Source organism: Sphaeramia orbicularis, chromosome 14, assembly GCF_902148855.1.
Source record: "Sphaeramia orbicularis chromosome 14, fSphaOr1.1, whole genome shotgun sequence".
Lineage (NCBI taxonomy): Eukaryota > Metazoa > Chordata > Actinopteri > Kurtiformes > Apogonidae > Sphaeramia > Sphaeramia orbicularis.
In genome coordinates, this window is record NC_043970.1 from 28,084,098 (window position 1) to 28,098,835 (window position 14,738).

The 14,738-nt window shown below is 37.9% G+C and overlaps 1 protein-coding gene across 10 annotated transcripts in view; it reads right to left on the reverse strand.

Annotated features, from left to right (window-relative positions):
• The window catches only part of dlg4a (discs, large homolog 4a (Drosophila)), an 85,240-nt gene that overhangs the window by 19,032 nt on the left and 51,470 nt on the right, over positions 1-14,738 (reverse strand). For 5 of the 10 annotated variants that reach the window (XM_030154197.1, XM_030154196.1, XM_030154195.1 and 2 more), the window contains exons 3-5: positions 12,737-12,793; positions 1,982-2,035; positions 29-79 (exon numbers count right to left, since the gene is read on the reverse strand). In XM_030154197.1, the coding sequence (XP_030010057.1) occupies positions 29-79; positions 1,982-2,035; positions 12,737-12,793 (162 nt within the window). Of the gene's footprint in view, positions 1-28; positions 80-1,981; positions 2,036-3,655; positions 3,721-6,782; positions 7,432-12,736; positions 12,794-14,738 lie in introns of those variants that run through there. The other 5 variants (XM_030154200.1, XM_030154194.1, XM_030154201.1 and 2 more) reach the window with 4 other exon arrangements.

A 14,738-nucleotide genomic window follows, 5' to 3' on the forward strand; every position in this document is an offset into this window, starting at 1 on the left:
GTACATATATGTGTCTGAAAAGACTCACTCTCTCCAGTGTTATCTCCTCATACTCGATTTCCCCTTCTGTCCCGTTCACCTGTTGGAATACTTGGAAGTTTACACAACATGCAAATTCTTTCTAAGTGTAGAAGTGGATAACATCATGCAGTTGTTAATTTCCAACTATTGCTATTACTATTGAAAATCTATCTGACTTTAAAACGTCTACAGATAAAGTAACACATTACATTTAGTGATATATATTAACGTTATATAATTTAATTCTAGTTAAAAATAGGATAGGCTACATGCTAAATAAGGAAATGTGACACCATTGACAGGCGCTCAAATAAAACAGGATATTATACAGAAACTTATTACTGATTTCTCTGTATATGACCCTTGGTGGCAACAACTGATATAGTATAGTGGTATAGTTGTTATTTTTCAGTGTTTTCATGTGAAAATATTACACTCAATCCTAATTTTTAAAAAGACTGGGCTAAAATGTACATGAAAACACAATGCAATAATTTGCAAAGCTCATAAACAAGTATTTTATTCACAATAGAACATACAAAGTGTAGGGAATGTTTAAGGTTCTTCTGCTTCTCTAAGATGCTCTTTTTCTGCTCAACCACATAACTGACTTGCTGAAACTGAACCTAAGAAGTGGCAAAATGTTCCTCCAAATACAGATACAGATGCACAGATGATCTCAACTCTATTCTTTTTTAGACATGTTGCTTCCATCAAATCTAATTAAAACTTATTTTTCACATCAGATTGTATATTTTCTCAGTTGATATGTTTTGCTATGTTTCCTACTGTGAATAAAATGATCTCAGCAAATCTTTTTCACACTGTTGCCCATAAAATTGGAATAAAATATTTCTGTGTTTTCTCATGAAATGATTTTGACAAAGTGATTTGTTTTTGACAGAGAAAGTGTAACTGGGACTCAGTATGTAATCACTGGACCTGGTCAAAGGTGATTACTGATGTGTATAGAAATAAAAAGAGGAATTGTTCTGAAAATAAAATTAATCCAACTTTATGGGCAACCGTGTATTTACAAAATGTCCTAACTTTTTTCTATTATAGCTTTACAAATCAATAAATGAGAATTTGACTTTGCTCAAATAAAACGTACGCAAAAGTAAGTGAGTGCGTCATTATAAAGAGTAACTGCTGTCATTCATGTCTTGGTAATGCAAAGTTTGCAACAGTTAATGTTTGTTCAGCAGTAATAGACTGGATTGTGATGATCTTACTGTTCAGCAGATAACTTAAGTGTCCTGTATGCAGGTCTTTGTCATCACATTCATCATCAAAATCTTAAATAATGGCTCCTGTAAACCAGAAGTTCACTGAGCTGTGACCAGACTGGTTTGTTGTTCTTACAGAGCATATTTAGACCAGTGTGGTACCTGGCTAAAAACAACACTCTTACACTCTCTCATTATTTTATCTTTTTCACTTTTCTCTTGTCTAGGTTGCCTTCTGGCTTAACAACACGGCCTCACATCAGCTATACCTCTGCAATTAAGCAAGTCCCTGAGGAAGGAGGAATTTAAGGAACTTCAGACTACAATGTTTTTTTTTCTCTGACCTAGAAAACAAATTTGTGCTGTAGTGGTGCAATAATACTGATCTGTGAGTGCAGGCTTTTCTGTGAGAAAGCCTCATTCTCTAATCCTTCACAGTTCACAATAGTATATTTGAAGCTTTTTTTTTTTTTTTTAAGAACTTTATTTTGTGTTAAATAATGTTTTTGTCCTGTCAAATGAATTGCAAAAGGAAAGGAAATATTTTAATTAAAAGGAGTAAAATGAATTCCTGTTATCTTTCAGATTAAAACAATGAGGAGCCTACCTGGATGCTGGGAATGGAATGGACTTACTGATAATACAGACTGAATATGAAGGCAGTTCAGTTAGTCATGCACTTCAGCCTAACATAATAATACAATAAAGGGAAGATTAAACATAATCCTTACATATGGGGAGCTATCGAGTGTGTCGGTGTTCACCACCACTGGAGGAGTATTTCCCTGGAGAGAGAGGGAACAGAAACATTATTAAGAAATAATGGCAGAAGCTCAAAGATGAGGCAGCTACTGGATGAGGTTTCAGTATATCCCTGAAACCTACAGTCCCGGCCAATACCGATGGCCATTTTAACTCTCAGCTGTGATAACACCACTTACTCTGCTATGGCTGTCACTCCGCTAAAGGATAGGGGCCACTGTTTGAGAGGCATTTGTTAGAATATCCATCCATGAAGGGCTACAGGAATTATTCATTCCGACCCCACGTGTTTGCAGCGCCTAGATTATTAGTATCTGCATAGCGACTGGATGAATTACAGTATAGCTTCTACCGCTGATGCTCTAAATGGCTATCTAGTGAATACTGTGGACATCCGCCTCCCACCCACCAGACGTTTCAAAACAAACCTCAGTGACTCACGCTGACAGCACACGGTAACATCTCCTAGCACACTCGCAGGATGATCAGGAAACGGTAACTTGGTAACAGTGAGTGACAGACAGCTTGATTACTAACAAGGACTACAATGTCATTCTGCTTTGTAGTCACTAACATGTTTTGACATTTTGTTCACGACTGTATTTTATCAATGATGGATTGAACAAAGTGTAAAACCAGACAGAATGTTATTAGAAAACAAAGTGATGGTGAAAAGAGCAAATTTTAATGCCATTTGGGCACGCATAGGCTTTACCTTTAAGGACTTTTTCTGTCATTTCATGTGAAATTTGACTCTTTTCTCTATTATCATCTATCTCTTTCTAATCTCATTTCTATGCCTCTTCGATTCAAGTATTCTCATTTAATATGCAACCTTATGTACAATATTCTTCAGAGAGCACTCTCTACTTAAATTCCAACATTTATTTCTGTCTTTGTTCTGTGCGTTGCTCACTAGCATGGGAAATACGCTATGCATCTAAAGTGCTTACAGAACGGCAAACAGCAGCAACAGCATAAAAAAGCATCCTACTGACCTTCACAGACCTGACAGCTCAGAGAAACACACAAACAGTGAAAACACATCTAAACAGCATGCATTTCGTCATGTTTAAAGAAAAAATATTGCACATTCTTATACAGTAAAGTGTAATGTAATGTGTTGTGATGCAGCTGGAAGGCGTTTTTGCACATCCTTTTACTTGATCCATGGTATTAGATCTATAATGACACTGAAGAAATGACACAATAATATAGATAGATAGATAGATAGATAGATAGATAGATAGATAGATAGATAGATAGATAGATAGATAGATAGATAGATAGATAGATAGATAGATAGATAGATAGATAGATAGATAGATAGATAGATAGATAGATAGACAGACAGACAGACAGACACAGACAGACAGACAGACAGACAGATAGATAGAGAGAGAGAGAGAGAGACAGAGAGAGAGAGAGAGAGAAGTATTACACAGCACCATCACAAAATAATCACAACCAAGTTTTTGTTGATCATCAAAAGATGGAAAATTACACTTACAGTATTTTTCATAATAGAGCGGAAAACACGGCACAAAATAACATTAAAATGAAAAGAAAAACACACAATTCTCCCAAGCCCTCCACAAAATGCTACACTATTTGATTACAAGAGTGCCTGTGCAAAGCCTCACCATGTAGCTGTGTCCAACGGGCCGTGCTGCTGAACATTACGTCAAATTCATCCTTATCTAGAGACAGAAATAATGAGTATAGCCAGCAGAAATCTAAGCCCAGTGCAGGCAGTTTTCCTGCAGGGATTTTGACAGAGCCCTCTCTCGCTCTCTCTGCTCTGTCAAGTCACAAGAAATCAGGGTTGTTAGGATTTACTGTGTTTGGCTGCTGTTGTCCACCTATATTTCAACACCACCTATTCAGCTAACCCGTTCTCTGCCATGTTTTTACAGGCGGTGCTACAATCCATCCGCATCCGGATCTTTACTGTACCTCCTCATATATTAATACGCAGCGTGCACAGTGCCATATTAAAAGATATCTAAAGTGGTAGAAATGCTTGTAGTTGCATTGATATCCAGATTTTAATTGGCTTTGTGTGATTTATTTAACATTCTAGTATTCAAGGTGAGAAACAAGGGCAGCAAAAAAAAACTAAAGCGCTGTGTTCAGATCAATTTCTTTTCTCCATTACGGCCTGAATAAATAGATTTAGTACTGGTGCTGGAATCTCCTCTGGCTGCATGCTGTACTGTAAATGCTCCCTCATTTATATGTGAATCACAAGTTTATGTGATCACTCTGCTACTCTCTGTGTGTCCACCTGCCTGCACATTTTTCCAACACTTATGGTACTTCCTCTGTGAGCTCACACTGAAACTGTAGCTGCTGTCAATCTGATGGACATTTAGAGTCAGGAATAATGACAATCACCGGTTGATTTAAGCCTAGACCTGAGATGCTCTCTTAGCCTTTCACTCTGAATAGTTAAATGGAGATACATTTGGAAAGAAAACGTCAATATCATTAAAGAGGGTGATGCTATGGCTGAGCTGAGCTGGATACTAACCAAAGGCTGCATTAGAGAGGTTTTAACACAGCGTGTCCTGCACACCTTGCAGCAGCTTGAGAGGCTTTAACACATAAAAGCCATCCAAGCTAATGACCTTTACAGGAATATGCAATGTCAAAGTATCAGGCTTCAACAGCTGATGATATGAAAAGGAAAAAAAGCATGGGATACAGGTGAGAATTTAAACTGTGACTGCAAAATATATTGTTGAACTATCGATGTATGCATGTGCTGTAGTCAAATCTTGGCAGTACCACAAAACACAAGCTGAAAATGAGCACGAAACAGAAGAAAAACACTGATAAAGAAAAGCAATGTCAATCGCATGCAATAATTTCAACCACAGATATGATTATGTTCGGCAAAAACAGGTATTCTGGCAACGGTGCTTTCATTTTAAGTCGACTACTGTATTAAGCGACCCAGTTTCCCTCCAAAATCACATCAGGAAGAAGGGTGGTCACATGACTCACCTGCTTTTGCACTTGGTGAGGGAAAAAAATTGTACATTTATGTTTAAGAATGGATGGTTGGGTCAAAAAAGCAGAAATTCGTTTATTTTATTATTTTCTGTGCAGATTCAAAACCCTGTAAAACCAGCCAAAGTCTGCTAGAATGTTTTTTCTAACCTATCCATCAGACTTTTTTAATAAAATCTTTTTCCACAATCAAGACAGTGTCAGCGGAACCTTCTTCATCATCCTCACATCATCACTTTTTGGTAAATGACAAGAAATTCTGGCATCACAAACAGGATCAGCTGTGGCCTCCTGCGACTGCCAACAACTTCAGTGTACCTATTCTTGCACCAAGTCGAAGTCAGGAGACCATTTTCTCATAAAATTGGGCGCTGGTTCGTTCATGGGAGCTGTTGTGTGTTTTGCTGTTTGGCTGCACTGTAGAAGAATCATTTTAGGGGAAATACTATGATACAGTGATGTGTGGAGCAATGCTTTGTCTAAATTGGAGTTTAGTGTGTTGTAATAAGGGGAGATTTATAGAGAAATAAAAGACAAATAAGAGGATTTAAGAATAAAAGTTCAAATAAAAAAAGAAACATAAAATGAAGTAAGAGAAATAAGAAGTTGTTGTAAAAAGTGTAGAATAACCCAATTAGTAACGATAAGGTGAGGTAAATAACACCATGCAAGATTAATGAAGACAGGGCCCACATCCTCTTAACGGTAAGACGCGTAAATTAGCCACTGCGTGAAAAGTTGGCTGTGAGAGGTAGTCAAATTAGGGTAAAATGAAAAGGGGGAATAAAAGCCCTGAGCCCAGGGGATATTGGCAAAATGAAAAGAAAATAAGAGAAGATAAGAGAAAAAGAAGATGAAATGAAAGAAAAGGAAGAGAATAAAAAAAGAAAACAAGTGAAAATAGAAAACATAGGCCTAAAAAGAAGACAAAAGATAAAGTTTGAGAAAGTGAGAACAGAAGAGGGTGAGTAAGCCCAGGAATGAGCACTCATGGTGAAGTATTGGGTTAATTGACGATTTGTTTTTGAAAAGCATTCGGCCAATGTGAATGTCCCCCCAGCCATACATCCCATCCACTTGCATAGGTCTGTTGTTTATGTGAAAAATCTGGTTTTACTTAAAGAAGGATATCTGGTTTGACTAAAAAGGATATTGATTTTCCATAGTCTAGGAGGCCCAAATACCAGAGGACCCCCCCACCTAAACATACCAAACCTAGGGACTCAGACCTAGAGACTCAGACCTATGCCAAACCTAAAGACTATGGAACATATAAGGATATTCAGATGCTTCACTTGTTGGTGAATTATGTGTCATTTTGTGGATTGTGGAGACCGTGGTGGCCTGGCTGTATATATATAGCATGTGTGTTTTTGGTCTCTTTGTAGCTTCATGCTTGTTGGAGTCTTAAATGACAGATAGGGAGTGTAGGTTAACATTATTAGAGCAGGCCTGGAAATCATCTCTCCCCTCACATGCAGCTTCAGCAGGATCTCATTAGCATTTCTTAGATTTGATTACTGTGATTAAAATATCTATTTTAAGCCTCAGGTGCAACAAGAGCTAGCTTTGTGTTTACAAGTAATGCAAAACAAAGCTTAACTATTGTGAACATGATGAAACAAAGATCCGACTCACAAGCATCACTCCTGAACCCCTGAGGGCAAAAAAGAGCTCATCATGAATTCTCAAAAATATACTGAGCTACTGTTATAAAAAGAATGAGAATATTACACATTTTTAATACATGCCTACCAGCTTCAGATGGCGACGTTTCTTGGCTTTCCGAACATTGTTGAAGAACCGGCAGCCCATCTTTTTGGCGTACCACACGGACATGAACATTCTGCCAAAATCTCGAGACTGGGGAGCAAATATGGTCCACCCCCCCCAAAATTACAAATACACCCACTAAGTGTGGGAAGTCACTCCAGAAGTGTCTGCTTTAAAAAACACCTTAAAAATTCTAAGTGAGCTATTGGATCTGGGCCCTGTCATAGCAGTTCATTACAAATCACAGATGTTTCAGACTCTGACTTGAGGATATCTGCTCTAACTCAACAACTGCCCTTTTAGCTCTAAATAATACATCATCCAAAGAACATAAGAAACAACTTTAAATCCACAATCGTACAGGAGCACAGCCCAGTAGTGTATTCTTGCTGATTCGTTGCTGAAGACTTCCTTAGAGAAAACCTCATCCCTTCCTCCAAACATGGATGCAAAAATCAAAAATTACTCATAAGGATAGTTATCACGTGGCTCTCTGTTGTCCTGTCTTCAGAAATCAGTCATCCACAACAATAATTGGCCTTTACAAACAGATCCTTCCACTCTCTGTCATCTTTTTCAGTGGACTGCGTTAGCGGTTTCTTCCTGCCACTGGTGCGCGCTCAGTGAGAATGCAGTTCATATTTTCTGCTGCTACTGTACTGTACCCCTCCCACCCCTGCTGCTCAGGGAAAGGGGAGCGAGCAGGAAAGTTTGATGGCAATTACTTAGCTGTCTCTCTGTATAATGCCGACGCTGGTGATGTGAGAGGAGAAAGAAATACTTTGGAGGAACCTAGAAGGACAAGCAGCTAGAAATGGCCTTAGTGTCCCTCTGAAACTGAGATAGGGGCTCAAGGCTCAGAACTCTGAAATCACAATGTGGAAGTAATACAAAGGCAAAAAGTGTATAAAGATATCAGCTCAAATTTCATGTCCAGTGAAGATCAGAAATGTTTGCAGTCTCCACAATCAGCCAAACCAGTTAATTTGTATCTGAGCGCTAATATTGGCTTCTAAATGGGACAGGATAAAAAAAATATTCCCACCTTTTTACGGTGGTAGTTGTCTACATGGTAGCAGCTAAAAATGTAAAAAATTCAAACACACACAAGAGTTTGTGTTTGGTAATTCTGGTTCACATTCCAACATATTAAGAAACAGTAATGCACCTCAATGCACCTTCCGAAACTAAAAAGTGAGGTGAAAAGGTGACGATTCCTCACTTTAACTTAATAGAAACATGATTCTTAGTTTCAGGTATTTAATCACTCATAAAGACCCACTCCTGAATATTATTTTCCATTCCCACTATTATATCCTGCTAAATCTTACAAACTGGACCTTGAATGTCAGTCCTGCTCCTGTCAGTGAATTCACAACCATGTACAGCAAAACACTAGAAGCAAAAGAAAACTATAAAATGATTTATTTCCACCATTTTTTTGTTTTGCTCTCTGTCAGATACACACTTAAATGTTGGATGTTGCCTTACAAAACCACACAATCGCTTACAATATAATACATGAGCTCCGCTTTTTTTCACAAACACTTAGCTCTCTTGCTGAAAGACAGATGGACAGACAGGCTTGAAACGCACACAGTTGCACACGCATGCACAAAGGCGCTCGCACCGAACAGACTTATGTAAGGACACGCTGAAGGACAAGCTGTCAGCTGACATTCTCATTTTGTTAAATAAAATTCCTCCTTCTACCTATCTAATTTCCTCACCCTTCCCATCGCAAGGCCCTCTCTATCTGTCTCACTCCACCATTCAGCATTAACAGCTCTCTCCACCTCTTTTGCTTGCATTTTTTTTTCCTCTCACCCTCTCTCTCTCCCTCTCTCTCTTCCTCTCTCTCTCTCTCTCTCTCTCTCCCCTCCTTCCCCAAGGACCTGAGCTGCTGCTGCACAGTAATTACACCGAAGCTGCAGGGAAATATTTAAACATTTATTAAAGAAAAGTAAGGAGGACGGAGAAAATGGAGATAGAAACAAGATACCAACCAGACAAAAGTGCAGAGAGAAAAGGGGAGGGTATAATAGAGAGCTCTTGGGAAAACACTATAAAAAAAAAAAAAAACACAGTAATTGAATACTTAGGCTAAAACCAATTTTTGATGAGTGTCAAACACATCTTACAGGGACACCGTCATTAGAATTTGCTCGAAAAGCATATACAGTATAACAACACCATTATTCTGAAGCAAGAAAAAGTGATATGCATTCTTTTTATGTAAACAGACAGAGTTTAATATAACCTAAGGGATGGGGGTCCTCATTAGGTACAGTTACTTGCAAACAACACCAGCATATGTGTCTTGTTACACTTCAAGCTCAAAAATTACAGTGTTTCAAGATAAATGCACCCTATGCATTGTTAAAAGCTAGCACAGAGTAGTTTTGACACACATCTCTGTCAGTGAATGAAGTCAAAGATAGATGAGGTATAAAAAAAAGAACAACTACAGAGCCGCCTTCAAGGTTTATAGGGTAAATTTCATCAAAACAATAGAAGAAGAACTGAATCTTAAATCAGTCTGAGGCGACTGTGGTATTTTTCTTCTTCAGAGGGACACATGGCCCTATTTATACAAGGGATTAAAATGTAGTCTGTATCTTTATGTCACGTCAGGCTAAGGAAAACAGATGTACATAGGAACTGCAGTTATTTATTATTAGACAGAATGTGAACTTTCAGGCTAATACAGCAACAAAGACATAACACCCACAGTGTCACCACAAATTTATACAGCTGCTGAATAATAGGAGAGCATACTATGGCACACTCATTGAGCCATATAAAGCAAAACAGGCTGGGATAGTCATTAATATGAGCAGAGATCAATATCAAAACTTCTGAGCAGTGTGATGTGCAAAAAAAAAAAAAAAAAAAAAAAATCTAATTACATTATGCCCTGAGTTAAAAAAAAAAAAAGACAGAAGTCATTTGAAGCTAAAGGACTTCTATGCTAAATCATCTACATAACCTAAAGACCTCGTCTTACTTTGCCAAACCATTGCAGTGCTTCCAGAGACAATCCTACCCATAAATCAATGGAGCTTGGAGTGGTACTGGCAAACCCCACACCATTAAAGCAATAAAGAGACAGACTGACGACACCACCTACACATCAATGACGGCCACTAGACCGGCTGCAGAGACATCTATATGCGTAGGTGTTACTGCAATGCATCTCAGAGGCCGCACATATTTTACCTAAGCAGAGTGCAAAATTGAATGCATGCATATGTGGACTGAAGGACCAGTTGTACAAATGAACACATTTTTCTTCCAGATGACAGAGAGCAGAATACCCTGTATGTTAAACAGTTTAATTATATGCATGCATTATCAGATAGGATGCGTTCAAGGTCAGGGTGAGCAGGCGGGGAAGAAAATCTATTATTTCAACAAAAACTACTGTTCAACAAAGGCTCAAGGACTAAAAGCTCAGATTCCACTACTCATCCTTGCCCATGATGGTTTTGTTTTGCTGTTAAATTAATTTAGCTCAATGCCAAGTGGAAGGTTTGATTGCTTAGTGTTGCCCTTCAGTTAAGTCCTTTTGGACAGAAGTGGTTCATGTGATTTTAACAATAGTAAATTTAATATAACAATGAAGGTATAGAGTAAAAAGAGAAGAAAATAATAGGCCTTGACTTTTGGCTGCTAAATAATAATTTTGTGAAATTTGAAGACTCAGTTCTCAGTTCAATCACTGTCCTTTTTTATTTTGAATAGCTGATGTGATGACTATTAATGAGAATTAAGGAATGCATGGGGATCCAGTTTAAATGAGTGTTTCAGGATTGTGTATTTTAAGTTATATAGGACTATATAGTGCTAAATGAGAGCTTTTGAGCCCTGGTTTCTTTATATAGGTCAAGTACACAAAATAATGATGAAAAACACGTGTGGTTATGGGTTTCTTTTCCTGCTTGAATATCTGTAGAATACTTCACTTAAAGTGTAGATTAAAAAAATCAGTTCAATGCATTTCTGATTAGGTACAACCATCTATAGAAGTTCACAATGTCCAGTGGTGGAGGATACAGCCCCCGTCTGGCACTGTTCCTTGACTGCAGACGAGGCTAAAAGGCTGGAAAACATGCAGAAACAGGCTTGTCAAATCATACTTGGCCAGAGGTACACTGGGTACCCAGAGGCCCTCTGTGCCCTCGGATTGTGTACTCTAGCAGAGAGATGCAGTCATCTGTGTCTTGGCTTTGCCAGAAAGCTGCTTAGTTCCAACTTTAGAGACTGGCTGCCCCCATCAGGGAGGAGCTTACAGGTCGTCAGTAACTCCAACAAACTGAACGCCCTGAGATGTCAAACGGAGAGATACATGAGATCACATCACATGTCCATTCCTAAAACAACAGTACAATTTAGGTTGGTGGCTTTAGATGATTAGGTAATCATATGAATTCTTAGTGGTGTACTTTGTTTTGATTACTCCTTATAAGGGAAAAATAATTCAGTGTTTTAGTGGCAATTATCTTTATGAATCTGCAATACTGCTGAAAAGTGAGTAAATTAAACTAAAATAGATGTCCTGTTCTTACACATATTCACAAGGAAAAGCTCATTTCTCGTTTCTTAAATGTCATGTGAAAATAGCTGTGTCACTTTACTGTGAATGCCTTTGTCTTTACATTAAGTTTGAGCCAAAAAAAATCATGTGATTTCACAGCCTGTGAGGCTAATGCAGCCTGTCTGATCATAAAAATGTTTTATTGGGGAAGCGGTACATCTTTTCAAGGTTATTCAAGTTACTCTGCTCAGTCAAACACTGACACCTACAGGTTTCTGTGTACCCTGCAAAAAAAGATTCCATCTGTAATATCTGTCTATCCGATCTATGTGTCACAGGACACCTTCACTGTACTGTATTAAGATTATACTGGAACTTAAACAGCATCTTTGGATACATTTCATCTTTATATGTGTCTTGCAGTGTCATGGGTACTTTAGCATTGATTTTAGGGATGAAACTGAAACTGGAAAATATGCCTGCACTTCAGCTTATTTACACTGCATCAAAATGCTGATCAAAATGCACACAATGTACTTTTGATACACAGACAGGCAGCAGGTAATGAACTCTGATACTTTTATGGCACCAGCTGAATTGCTTAGATACTATCGAGTATCGGAAAAAGTCTTGTCGTTTAATACGATATTTCAATAATATGGGAGTGAAACTCATCTCATTAGTGTCAGTGCATGCAGCACACACAGTGAACTTTAATTCATGGTACTCTCTTCATAGACCACTTCAAATAATAGTATACAGGTATGTTTTCTATGTTGTAAACCTGGGTTGAGTGGTATATTCCAGATTGTTGGAGCATAAAACTGAAGAGTTGGAAAAGACAATGTGATTATTAGGTTTCCATTTTTTATTAAACTCTTTTCAGAACACTACATAACTGTAATGTGTAATGAAAATAAATGTTAAGAAGCTGGATTTGAAACCAAAGCATCAGTAGTGTCAAAAAAACGTGCAATAATAACCAACTCTAATGACAGATTACGTGCATTGATAATATTTAGAAAACATGGATGAAAATGTTACTGTAATAAAAAAAACGGGTTGTGAGAGCACAATATCTCAAACTTTGCATCTGCAGTAATGTAACTTAAAAACCAGTGTACAAGGTGAACAAATCTGCCAGACAGAAAGGTTTGATTGATTATGGATGTGAACATTGATATCACCGGCAAACAGATGACCCCATAGTTTTCGGCGGTAAAGATAAAATGATGTTTAACAGTCGGCTGTCTGTCAGAGATCAGACAACTGAACTTGACTGATACCAAAGTGAGGAAAGACTGAATGGGGACACAAGTCGGACTAATGATGATGATAGATGATGATATCGGTATAGTTTCGGGGGATGACGGAGCGGCACGGATCACTGTGCTCTTACCAGTGTAGAAACAGCGGAGGTGTACATTGGAGTGTGTCCTGTAGACATCAACACTGGCTGCAAAACAACAGAAGGGAGAGGGTAATTGTGTGGGGCATGCAGATGGACACAGGGGAGGAACAGCAGGTACCACTTGTGTTTTCTTTTCCTTTTCTTCATCAGAGGGGATAACTGCATGTATGACATGCAAACATTCACAACACGTGTCCAAGACAAGCAGGTTACCACAGCTGGCACAAATGCCAAATTCAGCTAATGTGAATATTAATATAAATTCATCTATAGCTTATATTGTAGCTCATACACACAGCTCATATTCTCCCTAAGAAGAAGAGGAAACCTCAGTTACCCTGTTTTATTAATGGACTAATACAAATCAGCTAAAACAATAAAGAACAGTGTGGTTGTTATCTGAAGTAAAAAATGATCCAGTTTCTGAGGCGCTAAAGATGTTACTCTAAACAATACACCTGTGCTTATGAATTTTACAGATAGCAGCAGTGCAGCATTTTCACACGTCAAGAGACACTTTTCCTCCCACTGGGAAAGTTTTCTAATGCAGCAAAGCACGTCATTAAAGTATGAATGTTGGGACAGCTGTATTTGCTGATCCAAGTGTACCTGGGAGGTGGATTAGTGCTGATCCTGATATCTGCAGATACTATCTGTGCTCCTCTACTTCCTAATATAGATACAATAGGCCTCGCTATTATTGACTCCGCTGAAGACACTCAGACTTAGGTGTCTTACCCAATAACACATCAACAGTAGTTGTTACAGGAGCAGGAAGTGGAGCAACTGTAGTGAAGGGAGGGGAGGGAAAGGCATACAACTAGTGCAAAATAGAAAACTTGGGGAAAATGGGGAAATGCAGGGTATTAGGTTACAGTAATGTTAACAGTGTCAGGACAGTGTGTAAGGAGGAAAAGGAGGATGATGAGTAAGGCTGGGGAGAAAAAAAACTTGCAGCCGCTGACATTATGACCGTTATCATCATCAAATTGACCAACACCAACAGCATCATCATCAAAATCATCTACGTATAGGAAAAATAACCCTGAGGACTATGAATGCTGATATTTCTGTTAAATACAAATGTATAAATATAGTCTAAAACATTAAAGGAGTATAATAACACAGTATGATCATGATTACTCTGAAAATTCAGAGGATTAACTTAGTGAGCTGACACTTCATAAATAATGGTACATAAATAGGTTCACTGTTATATTTCCTACAACACTGCAAACAGCATGCTGTTTTGTGTGATAAGAAATTCATATGTTTAGAGTAGCTGTCTTGATATGAAATAAGACGGTGCTATAATATTACAACTGCAATTACTTTTTTTCTCAAAGACTCAATTTATTTCTTTATAAACATTCTAAATATAAGATTTGTGCTTTTTAAATTAGAGGAACAGAATGTATTTGATGTAGGCTTTTACAGTTAATGTAAATATACAGAATATTATTGCAGGCAAAAAGAAGATTCATAGTATGAAGGCAATATGATAGACCTTAAATCTGTCACTGTTAACTATTTTGCATTTTCCATCTTTTCTGTGTCACATTCTTTTGGTTTGTGAATGAATTTAGTGGAATGAGACTAAGACAGGCTGCACAGCAAGAAAAGCAAACACTAAATATTTTTTTGGCTTCACTCTAAAACAAGATTTGTGGTCTTGTCTAGTCAAAAACATGGAATACAGAACAAACAGTTAAAAAGGCAATGAGTTTGCCTTATAATCTTTATTACAGTGGAGAAAGTTACTGATCCATTTCTGTTCATAATTTTCAGTTTTGAAAAGCATCAGACAACAATCAAAACAATCTGGGAAACCGAGTCCACTGGGAGTACTGGGCTGTGTATGAGCATCATCACTGGGAGTCGAACTCTTAAACTGCTCACAAAATAGTAAGCGAACAAGCCATTTCTCTCAATATCTGCCAGGTTTAGATCTAATTTTAGTAATTTGTCATTCTTTTATAGTTGCTCAAAT